We start from the raw sequence: 17,831 nt of genomic DNA, 5'->3' as shown, positions 1-17,831 counted from the left end.
TGATGACAGTAAAAGGCAGTATGATTGTATTTCCCACAGATTTGACATTCTACTCTAGAGTTTTGACCATAACCAGGAGCTTTTCCACCTCTCCATCTATTTGAACCACCACTGTAATTCATATTCCTATTGAACTGATTGAAGCCCTGCTGTGGATAAAATGGTCCCCTTACACGGTTTAGAGCTCTAGCTTTCTCTCAATGGTGCACAGAAAGCGAAAATTACAGAGAGCTAGAAGTTTCAATAGTACATAGACGACTGAAGATTACTGGAATGGAGTAATATTAGCATATCCATTGTTAAGTGTATACGAAAATGTAAAGGCTATTTAGATTAATATGGCCCCTTTCGGCCAAATTTTTAGCAAATTCAAGATCCGAACATAATCCCACATGATGTGATGTTCGGTGATCCTTCCTGTTCAGAGATCTGTTTTTCCCGGGCTTTCTCTCTCTCTCTCTTGGGGGGCTTTATTCTGCATCAATGTATTTCTTTGGTTGAGTTTTTGTCTCTGATGAAAAGAAATCCAAGCATAACCAGCCTACAAGATTACTGATATGCACATTCGGCTTAGGCTGAGTTCTTCTCCACTTATTATTTTTCTTGTTTTGTGTGTTCTATTCGTCTTTTCTGAATTTTTGTTAGATTCGTGTAAATTTTTTGAATTAATTATCTGTCTCGACAAGAAAAGTTTACAAAATTATGACAAAAGGCAAACAAGAGTTCACTAAAGATGAAAAAAGTATCAAACAGTTGTCTTTTGGAGCTTAAATATCATCTTATTTGAATTTTTTCAACACCAGTCCATATTTTTATACTTTTCTAATTAATCAAAAAAATTACGACAAAAAGCTAAACGAAATGTAAAAAATACCAAAATAAATTCCAGACTTATACTGTATAAGTTTTAAAGAACGCAGCCTTAGTCCCTCACATTCATTGATAAAAACAATGCGGGGTGAACATTAAAGCAGCAGAATAGACGTGATGACAACTTGTTCCAACAGGAGAGAGAGTCTTTCCATAGTGAATTAGAGAGAGAGAGAGAGAGAGAGAGAGAGGGAGAGAGATTTTCCAAGTCTTTCCATAGTGAATTAATTAACCGGTATATAGCTTGGCTGCTGTTACACCATTTGTTTGAAATTTCCTTCACGTTGTTGACTAGTATAGGTGTTGCAAGTTCGTTGTGAGCTTCCTTTAGACTAGACTTGACTTTGTGAAGTTCACAGATACTACTACACTCGAATCTCTCTGTTACAACTGCTGTATTGGCAAGAAAGAAGAAGTAGCCATGAATTGTTGCATCACAATTGTGTTACTTCTCCTCCTGCAATTTGCAACTTCTAGTAACAATATTCCAGACGATTTCACTTTCAATGGATATCTGAAGCTGGATGGAACCGCTCAACTCAGTTCCAATGGCCTCTTCACACTAAACAATTCTTCAGGAAAAGCGCACGCCGTCGGCCATGCTTTCTACAACTTTCCCATCCAATTCAAGAACTCCTCAAACTCTAGTGTCATTTCCTTTTCTACTACTTTCGTCTTTGCAATTGTACCGGCCGAGTACCTGACACTCAGCGGCCACGGACTAGCGTTCTTTATTTCACCAAACAAAGATATTCTCGGATACGTTGGCAGCCAATTTCTAGGGCTCTTCAATAGTTCAAACATGGGGAGTAGTTCAAATCAGATACTTGCAGTCGAGCTCGACACCATCCGTAACCCTGAGTTTAACGACATAAACGACAACCATGTTGGCATCGACATTAACAGCTTGCTTTCAATCGAATCGGCTCCTGGAGGCTACTTTGCAGATCAAAATGGTGCTTTCAGGAATCTGAGTCTCATAAGTGGCGACCCAATGCAGGTTTGGGTGGAATATGATGGCATCAACAGACAACTTAACGTTACCATGTCACCCATTAACATACCCAAGCCTGCACTCCCACTCTTATCCTTGACAAAGGACCTCTCACCATTCCTGCGAGAGTACATGTACGTGGGGTTTTCATCCTCCACGGGCTCATGTCTCACAAATCATTACATACTAGGTTGGAGTTTCAAGATGAATGGTCAAGCCCAACAAATCGACATATCTCGCCTTCCAAAGCTCCCCCGAAGTCAACAAGTGAGAGATGATAAACATATCAAGAGGATTTTGGCAATTGTATTGCCACCAATATCATTTCTTCTACTCGTAGTCTTGATCTTTGGTTTTCTTTTCATGAAAAGGATGAAGAAATTCATGGAAGTCCTCGAGGATTGGGAGGTCCAGTATGGCCCTCACAGATTTGGTTACAAGGACCTATTCATTGCTACAAAGGGTTTCAAAGACAGAGAACTCCTTGGGCGGGGAGGTTTTGGTAGAGTATACCGAGGTGTGCTTCCAATATCAAACATACAGGTTGCAGTTAAAAGGGTTGCTCATGATTCAAGGCAAGGATTGAGGGAATTTGTGGCAGAAATCGCTACCATAGGCCGCCTACGGCACCCGAACCTAGTACGCCTTCTTGGCTACTGCCGGCGTAAGCAAGAACTCCTTTTGGTTTATGATTACATGCCGAACGGAAGTCTTGACAGGTTTCTTTATGGCCAGCCCAAGGGGACCCTAAATTGGATGCAAAGGTTTAAGATCATCAAAGACGTAGCGTCAGGACTCCTCTATTTGCACCAACAATGGGTACAGGTTATCATTCACAGAGACATCAAAGCCAGCAATGTATTGATAGACGATGAATTCAATGGAAGATTGGGGGATTTTGGGCTTGCCAAGTTATGTGATCACGGAACTGATCCCCAAACCTCTCATGTAGCCGGAACCCTCGGTTATATCGCACCTGAGTTGGCACGTAACGGAAAAGCAAGTACGAGCACTGACTTGTTTGCATTTGGGGTATTTATGCTAGAGGTGGTTTGTGGTAGAAGGCCAGTCGACCCACGAGCCTCTCCAGAGGAAGTCATTTTGGTAGATTGGGTATTCGAGTGCTTGGAAAGGGGCAACATTCTTGAGGCAATTGATAGACAACTAGGTACTGAATACGCGGTTGAAAAAGCTGAGTTAGTGTTGAAGCTTGGGTTGCTCTGCTCACACGCCATCGCTGCAGCAAGGCCAAGCATGTCTAATGTCTTACAATATTTAGAAGGTAGAGCTCAACTACCTGATAACTTGAGCGATGTTATCAAGTCCCACGATTTCGGAGAAGCTTCAAATGAGAAGGATGTGCAACTACCAACTTCAGTTACTTCATTGACGATCTCAGAGCCATTCACCTCTACAGGCCGTTGAATTACTTGTTCATCTATCTATGACTGCTTTTTTCAACAAAAGATTTGTTTTAAGTTTCTATGTAAGTATCTTCGTAAGTAGTAGTAGTTATTTTGCCTTGTAAATAAGCCTCTCTTCAAATCCTCCATGTCTTTAAAACGTTGTATTGTCCTGGATAATGGATGCGAGGTCATCTGTTATGTGCAACAGATATCAAGTTTATTGAGTGATACGTTAGGGAATTGGGTGTCGTCGCGATCTTGAGTCTGTTTCAGATACTAGCAAATGTAATAAACTCTATTGCTAAGATGTTGTAACAACTCTGATATTTAGTAAATAAAAATTTTTCATTTAAATATTTGAAATTCCTTTATTAATTCTTGGATTTCTTTATAACTTTCTTATAAAATTCTAAGAATTTATTTCATTCACTACGAAAATAGACAAGTGTTCTTACAAGCATACTTGTCTTTAGAAAATGACTAGATCGTGCAAAGTAAATTTAATTTTATAAGTCTAAAATTTAATGATAACTTGTACCCATTGTTGGTGCAAATAGAAGACGCCTGACGCTATGTCTTTGATGATCTTAAACCTTTGCATCCAATTTAGGGTCCCCTTGAGCTGGCCATAAAGAAACCTGTCAAGACTTCCATTGGGCATGTAATCGTAAACCAGAAGGAGTTCTTGTTTACGCCGGCAGTAGCCAAGAAGGCGGACTAGGTTTGGGTGCTGTTGGCGGCCCATGGTAGCAATTTCTGCCACAAATTCCCTCAATCCTTGCCTTGAATCATGAGCAACCCGTTTAACTGCAACCTGTATGTTTGATGTTGGAAGCACACCTCGGTATACTCTACCAAAACCTCCCCGCCCAAGGAGTTCTCTGTCTTTGAAACCCTTTGTAGCAATGAATAGGTCCTTGTAACCAAATCTGTGAGGGCCATACTGGACCTCCCAATCCTCGAGGACTTCCATGAATTTCTTCGTCCTTGTCATGAAAAGAAAACCAAAGATCAGATCAGGATTAGGAGCAGAAGAAATGCTATTGGTGGCAATATAATTGCCAAAATCCTCTCGATTTTTTTATAAAAAATTGGTTTAGAGTCCATTATAGAGAACTTGTAACCCAGTTAGTCTACTTCTAATGTTTGTAACCCCTCTGATCCACTAATATAGAGTCTAGTAAGCTTTAAGTCCACTTTTTTTTTAAAAAAAATTAAACCATTACAAAAATGTCCTCCTATATGTAAAATGTCCTCCTATATAAGCTTGTCATATAGAGAGAAATCCTAAACCAGAAACAACTCTGGGGCACAACCTCTCTCTCTCTCTCTCTCTCTCTCTCTCTCTCTCTCTCTCTCTCTCTCTGAACCTGCTGAGCTTCGAGTGATGGGAGCAGCAACGGAATGGTCCACCAGGACTGTCGCCCACAACCTCACTGGCAACACTATTGATACTTCGAGAGCTCTTGTCAAGAAATCCCAGATCAACCTCTTCCGATGCTCGAGTGTTGGGGTTGGATTCTTCTCTCTTTGCCGCCAGAGAAAAGTCGTGGGCAGCGGCCGTAAGTTTTGACTATCTCGGCTGTGGGCTGTGGACTTGTGGGCTTGTCACCCAGATTTAGAAGGTTGATGGAATTCCTTATTTTCATTCCTTCCTTATACACTCTCCCTTTGTGGTTTCCAAACTAATTTAAACACATAAAGGTATTGTGGGTGGATTCTGAATATGAAAAAACAATTACTATATCACTCTTTCGTATCAATGGGATCCTCAAAGCGTAGAATTATTTAGTTATACAATCCTTAATTTTTTGATTGTGTTATTATGCATTTGAATCTTAGAATCTTTTTTTTTTTCTCTCCATGTTTTGTCTTCGAATTGAACAGAGGGCTTGAAGCAGAGTGATGGTTAACAAGAGATACAGGATACACCAATAAGTCCATGGTTTCCAACTACTTGGATCTAGTGGTGGTATGTTTATTTTTTTCAGCGGATCGAGTGTTTTCTACCCCGAAGGATTCCTTTTTGCTGATCTATTGTAAGATTGTTCTATAGTCCATGGTTATATGTCTCAGATTTATATATCTTCGTTTTTGATAGCGTACAGAGAACAGATTGAGACATATAAGATTATATGTGCACTTTTGTTAATGTATTACCAAACATAAGGCATGAATGCAGATTGTGACATTTAAGTTTATATGTGCACTTTTTCAATATGCAGAGAACATATTTGGCATGGTACAAAATGCAGATATACACATATAATATTATATGTGTTTGTGTTGGCAAAAAATACATTACAGATATCAATAGATAACCTTATATGTCTCAGATCTATCTTCATTTTTTATAAGATTATATGTGCACTTTTGTTGATGTAGTGCCAAACATAAGACAAGAACGCAGATTGAGACAAATAACGTTATATGTTAAAGTGTAGCGGGTTCAAGAAGGGAATGACTCAAAATAGGTAAAAAAAAAAAGAAATTTTTGTCACACATATAACGTTATATGTTAAGGAGTGGTGGGTTCAAGAAAGAAATGGCTCAAAACAAGAAAAAAAAAAATAGAAATTTTTGTCATAGATATAACGTTATATGTTGGTGTGGTGGTGGTGGTGATAGCGGAGGTTGTGTCAGCGGGTATGGTGGTGGTTACGTGATTGCAACAAGATCGAAAAAAATAAAAAATATATATTTTTATGTTAGCTAAACAAGGCCCTTGTTTCTTTTATATAGGATGATTTTGTCATTAGTAGACTAGAGGGGTTAAGAACTTTAAAAGTGGACTAGTGGGGTTAGAAACATGCTAAAGCGGACCTCTTTTTTATCATCTCTCACTTGCCGACTCTATGGTATTTTCATGCTTAATCCATCGACTAGTCTATAAATTCAACAAGTTAAGCACAAAACTCAACATCAAGACAAGTAAATTAAAAACTAAAAACATGTATACATGCTCATTACCTCTTTCAAATGAAATCAAAGTAACCATGTTACCAATCGAACTATTATTTCTTATATTTCAAAAATCCGTTCTTTCTTCATATTTGAGAAGTTCGAAACCACATATATTTTCCGGAATAAAAGTCGAGATATTATATGATCATATTTCATTTCGAAATTTTAGTAAAACAAGTTTGCTAACTATTTTTAGTACTTTAACTTGACATGCATTTTTAAACAAAAATATATATATAACTAAAATTTTTACTAGAAAAAGTGAGTGAAAATATTCTATCGTTCTTCTTGGCAGATGGTATGGTTACGGAAAAGAAAATATGTCAGCTTACGGAAGGTGAATGTGGCCGGGTTTCATTGTGGTTTCAAAAATATTTTCTTTTTAAACACGTATTTTCATGATCAACACCCTACGTGTCATGTTTCTAGACTTTCTCGATTTTCATGTCTCGTTTTTATGTAAAGACTCCGCAGTCGGACTTTTCACATAAGAACACTATATACGGTGTCTCGTAAACATACATCATTGATTGTAATCTTGAAACTAAACTAGAATAATTAAATAACATGATCATCCAACTCTATGGTATTTTTCATACTTAATCCATCGACTAGTCTATAAATTCAACAACCGGACATAGAAGTAATATATTACCTCATGTAAATTCAACGATTTCTAAATAACACATATATGTTCAACAACTTCCGGATAAACAGTTAACAATAACACATGCACGTTTACTATTCAACTGGCGTTAGTGTCCATGTAATCAAAGTTTCTCCTACGCAATATTTTCGTAGACCGTGTCATCATTTTCACTTTTCTTTTTCTTTTTTTTCCAAATTAACATTTTCAGAATCATTTACACACTCAATCTCGGTTCCGCCGTTCCGGGCTCCCTAATCAGAGTTTCTCCTACGCAACATATTCGTAGACCGTGTCATCATTTTCACTTTTCTTTTTCTTTTTTTTCAAATCAACATTTTCAAAATCATTTACACACCCAATCTCGGTTCCGCCGTTCGGGCTCCCGAGTATCCTCACAATAGTTCCGCCGTCCCGGTTTCCCATTGACACACAATTTGCATTGGCTCCTCTCCGCGGATAATCAAGCTACAATCAATGATAAAACGAAATCCAAGCATAACAAGCCTACAAGATGATTGATATGCACATTCTGCTTCTTAAGTCCCTCACATTCCCTTGTGAACATAAATAATTTTAGAAGCAGCATAGACATGATGACAACTTGTTCCAACAGAGAGAGAGAGAGAGAGAGAGAGAGAGAGAGAGAGAGAGAGAGAGAGAGAGAGTAAGTCGAGAGAGAGATTTTCCAAGTCTTTCCATAGTGAATTAATTAACCGGTATAGCTTTTTCCTTTTTCTATGGTGGCTGCCGTTCCACAATTTGGAATTTCCTTCCCATAGGTGTGCAAGTTGCAATTTGCAACTTCTAGCAACAATATTCCAGACGATTTCACTTTCAATGGATATCTGAAGATGGATGGAACAGCTGAACTCGGTTCCAATGGCCTCTTCACACTAACCAATTTTTCAAGACAAGCATACGGCCATGCTTTCTACAACATTCCCATCCAATTCAAGAACTCCTCAAACGCTAGTGTTATTTCCTTTTCTACTACTTTCATCTTTGCAATTGTACGGTACCTGAGTACGTGAAACTCGGCGGCCACGGAATAGCGTTTGTTATGTCACCAAACAAAGAGATTCCCGGAGCCCTTCCCAGCCAATATCTAGGGCTCTTCAACACCAAATACAACGGGAATAATTCAAATCATATAGTTGCAGTTGAGCTCGACACTGTCCAGGACTTTGAGTTTGATGACATAAACGACAACCATGTGGGCGTCGATATTTTGTCCATGGGAGCAGTCTTTCTCTACGCTTGTATTTTGTTCGTTGTTTCGATTACATCTGTTTTATTGTGTAATGGTTTACTGGGATTTCGTTTGAGATCTCTCTGCTTTGTCCCGGACAGGATTCTCATATCGGCACCTCGTGCTGATTGCGTTTGCAGGGTGTCCTAGGATCCCGGATTCGGTAGTTTGGTGCACTCCTGTATTGTGCGATGTAATCTTCGCCTTCGGGGTTGAATGAATTGACATTTTCAAAAAAAAAAAACAGCTTGCGTTCAATCAAATCTGCTCCTGCAGGCTACTTTGCAGATCAAAATGGTTCTTTCAAGAATCTTAGTCACAAAAGTGGTGACCCAATGCAGGTTTGGGTGGAATATGATGGCATAAACAAACAACTTAATGTTACCATGTCACCTATTCACATACCAAAACCTGAACTCCCACTCTTATCCTTGAAAAAGGATCTTTCACCATTCCTGCTAGAGTATATGTACGTGGGGTTTTCATCCTCCACAGGCTTACTTCAAGCGGATCATTACATACTAGGTTGGAGTTTCAAGATGAATGGTCAAGCCCAACAAATTGAGTTGTCTCGCCTTCCCAAGCTTCCCCAAAATCGACAAGTGAGAGATGATAAACAAATTAAGCAAGAGACAAGGATAAACAAGTAATCAAGATATACTCCTAGTTGTTTCAACTTCTACTTTTCCATCAACTCTTGCACATCCCCGTTTAAGAAACTAAAATCAGAACCAGCAAAAGACAACTGCAAAATGATTGTCTCAATTCCCTCTCCAACTTCGTCCTGCAGATATTGCGACCTTAAAAAAGTCATAACCTAGACCCAAAAAAGGGTAGACCAGATATACACACGGTAATTCTACTTCACAATCATTTGCGTTCACAAAATGGATCTTTGATACAAAATATTAAGCATCTAACACAACTTCAATTCCCCATATAACATTAACCAACCAAATTAGCATACAAAAAACACATAGCCCAAAAAACACACATAAACAGAACAAACACAAAAGCAACGTGCCTCTGCCTTTACTTCAAATCAGATGTTCCAAGGAAACCCCCAGTTTACAGTCGCCCATTGTCATCACTCTCATCACTAAAATACCCAGATCGCTTCTCTCTCTTCCCATGTCTTCCTCTTCCCACCCTCCTCCCTCTTTCTCATCAACAACCTCTCATTCGCATCCGTATCCACCACAGATGCCCAATTATCATTGTCGAACACCTCCCAACCCTCCTCCTCATCCTCCTCCACTTCCCATTCTAAATGCCGCATCGGGCACTTAACGGTCGTAGTCATGAGTAATAGATATCGAGAGTATTGATAGATATGTAAGGGATTTGGTCATGACCTTGAATCTGTTTCAAGTACCAGCAAATGGAAACCCAGTGCCAAGCAAGTTCGGACCTTATTTAATGCAATTTAAAGGTCTGTACTGGTTTTCAATGTACATTTTAACACCTACATGTTTCATGCATAATATTGAACTTTTCAGTTGGTCTTTTAGCCAAAAAAAGAAATTCGCAAACTAGCTTATAGGAATCGAGATTCACTATCTACGATGTTGGAAAGTTACTGCAATACATAATTAGAAGCAAACAAAGTCAAATACTTTATGGTTGTGGTACAATAACCCAAACCTATTACCCACTCCCCATTTCCATTTCCTAACTCAAAACCCCAGGTCAAATCAATACCCGAAATGGAAGCCAAATTGGAGAATTTGAATCTGAGTCAATCATTTTTTTTTGTGGGCAAAGCTGGACCAAAATCTCTTAGACTCAACTTTTTCCTGCCAAATCAGAGCAAAATTTCCAGTTTCACACTTTCCAAACAAATAATTGATAAAGGATAACTTTGAATTTCAAGAAATTCCCAAAAGCCATGGAACACCATCTAGGCCTTTAGTACATACACACTGCAAATGCATGTTCTAAGTATTCTCAAGCCACCCTTCTTCAATCAGAATGAAGCTGCTGTTATAATGGATTACCACTTGAACATGATTTTCTCTCTGTTCTTGGTTTCTTTATATTGTTTTCCTCTTTCAAATGGACAACTGTTTTTGGGCATTATGGACTTAAAGACCTCTCTTTCATCCCTAAGTGAGTATCTTACACTATCTACTGTAAGTTTAGAAATACCAATTACTACGCCCCCTCCTCGCTCATCTGTAGTTCGTCAAAAAACTAGGAGAGGTTGCGATCCTGGTCCCACCTTAAATGGGTATAAGCTCAAGCTTTCTCTCAATGGTGCACAGACCGCAAAAATTACAGAGAACTTTCAATGGTACATAGACCACTGAAGATGAATGAAATGGAGTTATATTCTTTCTTGTTATGAGCATATCCATTGTTACGTGTATAAAATGTGAAGGCTATTTCGCTTAACGTGCCCCCTCTCGGCCAAATTTTTAGCAAATACTAGATCCAAACATAATCCCGCATTATGTGATGGTTGGTGATCCTTCCTGCTCAGAGATTAGTTTTTCCCTGGCCTTTCTCTCTCTCGGGAGCTTTATTCTGCATTGATGTACTTCATTGGTCGAGTTTTTGTCTCTGATAAAAAGAAATCCAAGCATAACCAGCCTACGAGATGATTGATATGCACATTCTGCTTAGTCCCTCACATTCCCTTGTGAAGTAGTGATAAAAACAATGCAGGGTGAACATAAATAATTTTAGAAGCAACATAGACGCGATGACAACTTGTTCCAACAGGGGAGAGAGAGAGAGAGAGAGAAAGAGAGAGAGAGAGAGAGAGAGAGAGAGAGAGAGAGAGAGAGAGAGAGAGAGTTCAAAGTCTTGAGAGAGATTTTCCAAGTCTTTCCATAGTGAATTAACCGGTATAGATTTTCCCCTTTTGGCCATGGTGGCTGCTGTTCCACAATTTGGAATTTCCTTCCCATAGTTGACTAGTACAGTATAGGTGTGCAAGTTCGTTGTGAGCTTGCTTTAGACTAGACTTTGTGAAGCTCACAGATACTCCTCTTGAATATCTCTGTTACAACTGCTGTATGTATTGGTAAGAAGAAGTAGCCATGAATTATTGCGTCACAATTGTGTTACTTCTCCTTCTGCAATTTGCAACTTCTAGCAACAATATTCCAGACGATTTCACTTTCAATGGAAATCTGACACTGGATGGATATGCCGAACATACGGGTATGGCCAGACAAACATACGGGTACGGCCATGCTTTCTACACTTTTCCCATCCAATTCAAGAACTCAAACGCTAGTGTCATTTCCTTTTCAACTACTTTCGTCAATTGTTCCCGAGTCCCTGATACGCAGAGGCCACGGACTAGCGTTCGTTATTTCACCAAACAAAGAGATTCCCCGAGCCCGTCCTGGCCAATATCTAGGGCTCTTCAATGATACAAACAACTTCAAACCATATACTTGCAGTCGAGCTCGACACCTCTGTGTTTGACGACATAAACGACAACCATGTTGGCATTGACATTGACGGCCTGAACTCAATCAAATCTGATCATGCAGGCTATTTCGCAGATCAAAATGGTGCTTTCAGGAATGATGCTTTCAGAAAAAATGGTGCTTTCAGGAATTTAAGTCTCATAAGCAGTGACCCAATGCAGGTTTGTATGGAATATGAGGGCATCAACAGACAACTTAACGTTACCATGTCACCCATTAACATATCCAAGCCTGCACTCCCACTCTTATCCTTGACAAAGGACCTTTCACCATTCCTGCTAGAGTATATGTACGTGGAGTTTTCATCCTCCGCCGGCTATTTTCGAGCGGATCATTACTTACTAGGTTGGAGTTTCAAGATGAATGGTCAAGCCCAACAAATCGATACATCTCGCCTTCCGAAACTCCCCCAAAGTCGGCAAGTGAGAGATGATAAAAAAAATCAAGAGGATTTTGGCAATTGTACTGCCAACAATAGCATTTCTTCTACTCCTAGTGTTGATCTTTGGTTTTCTTTTCATGACAAGGACGAAGAAATTCATGGAAGTCCTCGAGGATTGGGAGGTCCAGTATGGCCCTCACAGATTTGGCTACAAGGACCTATTCGTCGCTACAAAGGGTTTCAAATACAGAGAACTCCTTGGGCGGGGAGGTTTTGGTAGAGTATACCGAGGTGTGCTCCCAACATCAAACATACAGGTTGCAGTTAAAAGGGTTGCTCATGATTCAAGGCAAGCATTGAGGGAATTTGTGGCAGAAATCGCTACCATAGGCCGCCTATGGCACCCGAACCTAGTCCGCCTTCTTGGCTACTGCTGGCGTAAGCAAGAACTCCTTTTGGTTTATGATTTCATTCCTAACGGAAGTCTTGACAGGTTTCTTTATGGCCAGCCCAAGGGGACCCTAAATTGGATGCAAAGGTTTAAGATCATCAAAGACGTAGCGGCAAGAGTCCTCTATTTGCACCAACAATGGGTACAGGTTGTCATTCACAGAGACATCAAAGCAAGCAACATGTTGATAGACAACGAGTTCAATGGAAGATTAGGGGATTTTGGGCTTGCCAAGTTATGCGATCATGGAACTGATCCCCAAACCTCTCATGTAGCCGGAACCCTCGGTTATATTGCACCTGAGTTGGCACGTAACGGAAAAGCAAGTACGAGCACTGACTTGTTTGGGTTTGGGGCATTTATGCTAGAGGTGGTTTGTGGTAGAAGGCCAGTCGACCGACGAGCCTCTCCAGAGGAAGCCATTTTGGTAGATTGGGTATTCGAGTGCTTAGAAAGGGGCAACATTCTTGAAGCAATTGATAGACAACTAGGTACTGAATACGCAGTTGAAGAAGCTGAGTTAGTGTTGAAGCTTGGGTTGCTCTGCTCGCACGCCATCGCCGCAGCAAGGCCGAGCACGTCTAATGTCGTGCAATATTTAGAAGGTAGAGCTCAACTACCTGATAACTTGGGCGATATTATCAAGTCCCGCGATTTCGGAGACGCTTCAAATGAGCAGGATGTGAAACTACCATCTTCAGTTACTTCATTGACGATCTCAGAGCCGTTTACCTCTACAGGCCGTTGAATGACTTGTTCATCAATGACTGCTTTTTTCAACAAAAGCTTTCTTATAAGTTTCTATATAAAGTATCTTCTAGTTATTTTGTTCGAATCGTATAAGTCTGTAACGGTGTTCTAAATTGCAGTATCAGGTCAAAGGGACGTGGTCGTGGGTAATGGTTATCGTGTGTATCGAGGGATACACAAGGAATTGGGTGTCAGTGACCTTGAATCTGTTTCAAGCACTAGCAGATGTAATAAAACCCATTGCAAGGTCTGTGCTGGTTTCCAATCTTTCATTTCCCCATCGGCATGTTTCACGCATGACATTGAACTTTCCTGTTGGTCATTTAGCCAAAAAAAAAAAAAAAGAAAAGAAATTAGGCTAATGGCTTGTGGGAGTCGAGATTCACTATCTAGGGCATTGAAAAAGTTACTGAAATAATAATTGAAAAAATGACGGTCCATGACGTGTTTTGATATTTGTTGGTTGTGGTACAACCATACAGTAACCCAATCCCCTTATCCACTCCCCATTTGCATTTCCTAATCCAAACCAATAAGCTAAAACTCCCTCCACACCCAAAATCACCAAATCATTACCCAAAATAGAAGCCAAATCGAAGAATTTAAAACATAATCGATCATTTTTTTTGTGCGGCAAAGTTTAACCCACATCTCTTTTAATCAACACTTTCCAGCCAAATCAAAGAAAAATTTACACAGTTCCACGCTTTTTTGACAAATAGTATGTACAGTATATAAATATATAGATGAACACTTTCTGATGAGTTTTGAAATTTCACATAATTTGAAAACCCATGAAACAGAATTCAGCACTAAAGTCAATCTCTACGCACTACAAATGCATGTGCTCAATATTCTCAATCCACCCTTCTTCGATCAGAACATCGTCTCCTAAAGAGCTTAAGGTTGGACATGATGACCACGTCTCAAAATCACCATGCTTCTCACAGCTCACAGGGACAAACATTAACCAAACCCCAGTATTCTAAGAAGCTATTCATACTTCACTACTCAACTGCAGGATTAAAAGAAAGCAAGAGACAAGGATAAACAAGATATACTGCTAGTTGTTTCAACTTCTGCTTTTCCATCAACTCTCGCACATCCCCGTTTAAGAAACTAAAATCAGAACCATCAAAGACAAAACTGCAAAATGATTGTCTCAATTCCCTCTCCAACTTTGTCCTGCAGACATTGCGACCTTAAAAAAGTCATAACCTAGACCCTGAAAAAGGTAGACCAGACATACACCGGGTAATTCTACTTCACAATATCATTTGCATTCACAAAATGGATCTTTGATAAAAAATATTAAGCATCTAACACAACTTCAATTCCCCTTAACATTAACCAACCAAATTAGCATACAAAAAACACAGCCCAAAAATCACACATAAACAGAACAAACATAAAAACACCGTTCCTCTGCCTATACTTCAAATCAGATGTTCCAAGGAAACCCCCAGTTTACAGTCGCCCATCATCACTCTCATCACTAAAATACCCAGATCTCTTCTCTCTCTTCCCATGTCTTCCTCTTCCCACCCTCCTCCCTCTTTCTCATCAACAACCTCTCATCTGCACCCGTATCCACCACAGATGCCCAATTATCATTGTCGAACACCTCCCAACCCTCCTCCTCATCCTCCTCCACTTCCCATTCTAAATGCCGCATCGGGCACTTAACGGTCGTAGTCATGAGTAATAGATATCGAGAGTATTGATAAATATGTAAGGGATTTGGTCATGACCTTGAATCTGTTTCAAGTACCAGCAAATGGAAACCCAGTGCTAAGCAAGTTCGGACCTTATTTAATGCAATTTAAAGGTCTGTACTGGTTTTCAATGTACATTTTAACACCTACATGTTTCATGCATAATATTGAACTTTTCAGTTGGTCTTTTAGCCAAAAAAAGAAATTCGCAAACTAGCTTATAGGAATCGAGATTCACTATCTACGATGTTGGAAAGTTACTGCAATACATAATTAGAAGCAAACAAAGTCAAATACTTTATGGTTGTGGTACAATAACCCAAACCTATTACCCACTCCCCATTTCCATTTCCTAACTCAAAACCCCAGGTCAAATCAATACCCGAAATGGAAGCCAAATTGGAGAATTTGAATCTGAATCAATCATTTTTTTTGTGGGCAAATCCGGACCAAAATCTCTTAGACTCAACTTTTTCCTGCCAAATCAGAGCAAAATTTCCAGTTTCACACTTTCCAAACAAATAATTGATAAAGGATAACTTTGAATTTCAAGAAATTCCCAAAAGCCATGGAACACCATCTAGGCCTCTAGTACGTACACACTGGAAATGCATGTTCTAAGTATTCTCAAGCCACCTGTCTTCACTCTGACATTCAGAATGTTGTCCACCCACCCTTCTTCAATCAGAATGATTTTCTTGGTAACTGAGAACTTTATTAGAAAACACTGTCAAGAGGAAAAACCTTATATACAACAGAGCAAAAAACCTATGCATGGCTAAAAACCAATCGCTAGAACCATCGACACGACAAGAAAAACAACCTATGGAATAAAAATACAACTTGAGATATGCCAGTTTGTACGAAGTAAGAAAGACTGATCAGTTAACTTGCCATCCCTACTTTGGGTTGCTTTAATTCTCACTTCAGATTTGATCTGGCCATTGGCCAATGACAATTAGGGGAACTCCAATCGGAATGTTGTCTCTTGAAGAGTTCAAGGTTGGATTTGATGATCATGTCTCTGACTCACCATGCTTCTCAGTTCTCACAAATCAAACATAACCAAACGCCCCTGTGATAGTAGTCCCAAGAAGTTTGCTTATACTTCACTACTCAACTGCAGGATTTAAAGATAGCAAGAGGAACTGCTCAAAAAGTGCTCAAGAGTCAAGATACCATAGCAATCCTACAATTGTTTCAACTTCTAATTTTCCATCAACTCTCGTTGATCTTGTATATGTTACTAAATTACTAATGGAACAACAAACCAAATGCCCCGACTCCAAATCTATCCTTGTAATTCTACTTCACAATCATTGGCATACACGAAGTGAATCTTTGATGACAAAATATTAAGAATCCAACACTACTCTAATTCCTCATAAATCCCATTTGCACTACTAACCAAATCAGCATTAGAAGAAACACATAACAGAAAAAGTCTTCCTAATATACGATCCCCTTTACACATTATTCACCCCATAATGGGTTGTGTTTAGCATTTTCCTAACGAGGAAGGACGTACCTTTAGCCCATCAAAAGCAGACGTTCCAACCAAACCCTAGTGATGAGAGTGATGATGATGAGCGAATGTAAACAAACCCTAGTTTACTCATCATCATCACTCTCATCACTAAAGTACCCGCCTTTCTTCTCTCTCTTCCCCTCCCTCTTCCTCTTCCTACCCTCCTCTTTCTCCCTCATCAACAACCTCTTGTCCGCCCCCGTATCCACCGCGGACGCCCAGTTCTCATCCTCGAAAACTACCTCCCCACCCTCCTCCTCCTCCTCCTCTTCCAACTCCTCTCCCCTCCCGCCGCCTCTCCTGCGGCCCCTCCCCCCTACTTCCCCGTCCCTCCGCGGCTGTTTCGGTTGCGGCCGCTCCCTCGCCCCCAACTGATTCCTCGGACACTCGTACGACAAATGCCCTTCCTCTCCACACTCATAACACCTGCTCTTATCCTTATACACCTTCCGCCGGATAAACTCCGTCGTGCGGCCGTTGTCCGCGGCGATGGAGGCCTTCAGGGTTCGGGAATTGAGGATCTTGCCGTCAACCCCGCGGACGGCGGCGAGGGCCTCGTCGCGGGAGACGAAGAGGACGAAGGCCACGCCGCGGCTGAGGCGGGTGCGGCGGTCCTTGACGACGGTGACCTTGGCGACCTTGCCGAAGGCGGAGAAGATGGTGTGGAGGTCGGAGTTGGTGAGGGTGTAGTCGAGGTTGCTGACGTAGACGGTGGACTTGGACGGGGCGAGGCCTCCGCTCCTCCCGCTTCCGCCGCCGGAGGATTTTTCTAGGGTCTTGGCAGTGGAGGCGGAGGAGGGTTGGGGTGGGGCGGAGGAGTAGCGGTAGTAGAAGGTGTCGTCTTCGTCTTCGTCGCTGTGGTTCTTCCCCACCATTTCTCTCTCTCTTTCTCTCTCTCTCTACAACTCGACTAGAATTGCCCTCTGTTTTCTCTCTCTAGATCGAACAAGAATCCCTCACCGTAGCAATATTGGGTTTCATCCTGTGGGACCAAGTCCATCTTCATAAAAATAATTTCACACGAATCATCTCCGATTATGAACTAATCAGCATTGGATTAATACAATATTTAACATGGTTTAGCTTCGTGACACGATCTATAACTTGAACAGTTTAGATCATAGAAATGAACCGAAATGAGTTCACAATTTACGAATTACACGATGCACTCAGGAGATTCATGAAATTGGGTTTGATCCAGTGAATTCGAACGTATTTTATCATGATAAAATTCATATAAATCATCTCCGATTATAGGCTAATCAATATTGGATTAATATAATCTTGAATATATTTTATCTGATTAACAAAATCTACAACTTGAACAATTTCGATTGTGAAAATAAACCAGATTGAGTTCACAATTTACGAATTACGAAGTTCCAACATACTTCGCATGTTCAAACTGAGAAATGTGTATGAATCCAAGC

At 40.3% G+C, this 17,831-nt stretch overlaps 3 protein-coding genes and 1 pseudogene across 3 annotated transcripts; 2 read left to right on the top strand and 2 right to left on the bottom strand.

Moving 5' to 3' along the window:
* The first annotated feature begins 1,184 nt into the window (after nt 1–1,184).
* Nucleotides 1,185–3,434, top strand: LOC131300291 (L-type lectin-domain containing receptor kinase V.9-like). The gene has a single exon (XM_058326053.1). It carries the CDS (start codon nt 1,292–1,294, stop codon nt 3,287–3,289), a length of 1,998 nt encoding a protein of 665 aa, XP_058182036.1. The 5' UTR covers nt 1,185–1,291; the 3' UTR covers nt 3,290–3,434.
* A 350-nt stretch (nt 3,435–3,784) lies between these two features.
* LOC131299823 (L-type lectin-domain containing receptor kinase V.9-like) lies at nt 3,785–4,243 on the bottom strand. Its single transcript, XM_058325392.1, has one exon. The coding sequence runs from the start codon at nt 4,241–4,243 to the stop codon at nt 3,785–3,787; it is 459 nt and encodes a 152-aa protein (XP_058181375.1).
* Nucleotides 4,244–4,657: 414 nt separating this feature from the next.
* LOC131299822 (L-type lectin-domain containing receptor kinase V.9-like) lies at nt 4,658–13,233 on the top strand (annotated as a pseudogene).
* A 2,333-nt stretch (nt 13,234–15,566) lies between these two features.
* On the bottom strand, nt 15,567–17,366 carry LOC131300289 (U11/U12 small nuclear ribonucleoprotein 31 kDa protein). Its single transcript, XM_058326051.1, has 2 exons — nt 16,402–17,366; nt 15,567–15,993 (listed from the first exon to the last, which is right to left on the bottom strand). Exon 1 carries the CDS (start codon nt 17,274–17,276, stop codon nt 16,485–16,487), a length of 792 nt encoding a protein of 263 aa, XP_058182034.1. The 5' UTR covers nt 17,277–17,366; the 3' UTR covers nt 15,567–15,993; nt 16,402–16,484.
* Nucleotides 17,367–17,831: the final 465 nt, after the last annotated feature.

The sequence above is a fragment of the Rhododendron vialii genome, chromosome 9a (genome assembly GCF_030253575.1).
Source record: "Rhododendron vialii isolate Sample 1 chromosome 9a, ASM3025357v1".
In the NCBI taxonomy this organism is placed as follows: Eukaryota; Viridiplantae; Streptophyta; class Magnoliopsida; order Ericales; family Ericaceae; genus Rhododendron; species Rhododendron vialii.
The sequence above is the reverse complement of the archived record's forward strand: the minus strand, read 5'-3'. Positions and strand labels throughout refer to the sequence as shown.

Excerpts from the sequence above, each read along its gene's own strand:
- LOC131299823 (XM_058325392.1), bottom strand. The coding sequence starts at position 4,243 with ATGGAAGTCCTCGAGGATTGGGAGGTCCAGTATGGCCCTCACAGATTT.
- LOC131300289 (XM_058326051.1), bottom strand. The coding sequence starts at position 17,276 with ATGGTGGGGAAGAACCACAGCGACGAAGACGAAGACGACACCTTCTAC.
- LOC131300291 (XM_058326053.1), top strand. The coding sequence starts at position 1,292 with ATGAATTGTTGCATCACAATTGTGTTACTTCTCCTCCTGCAATTTGCA.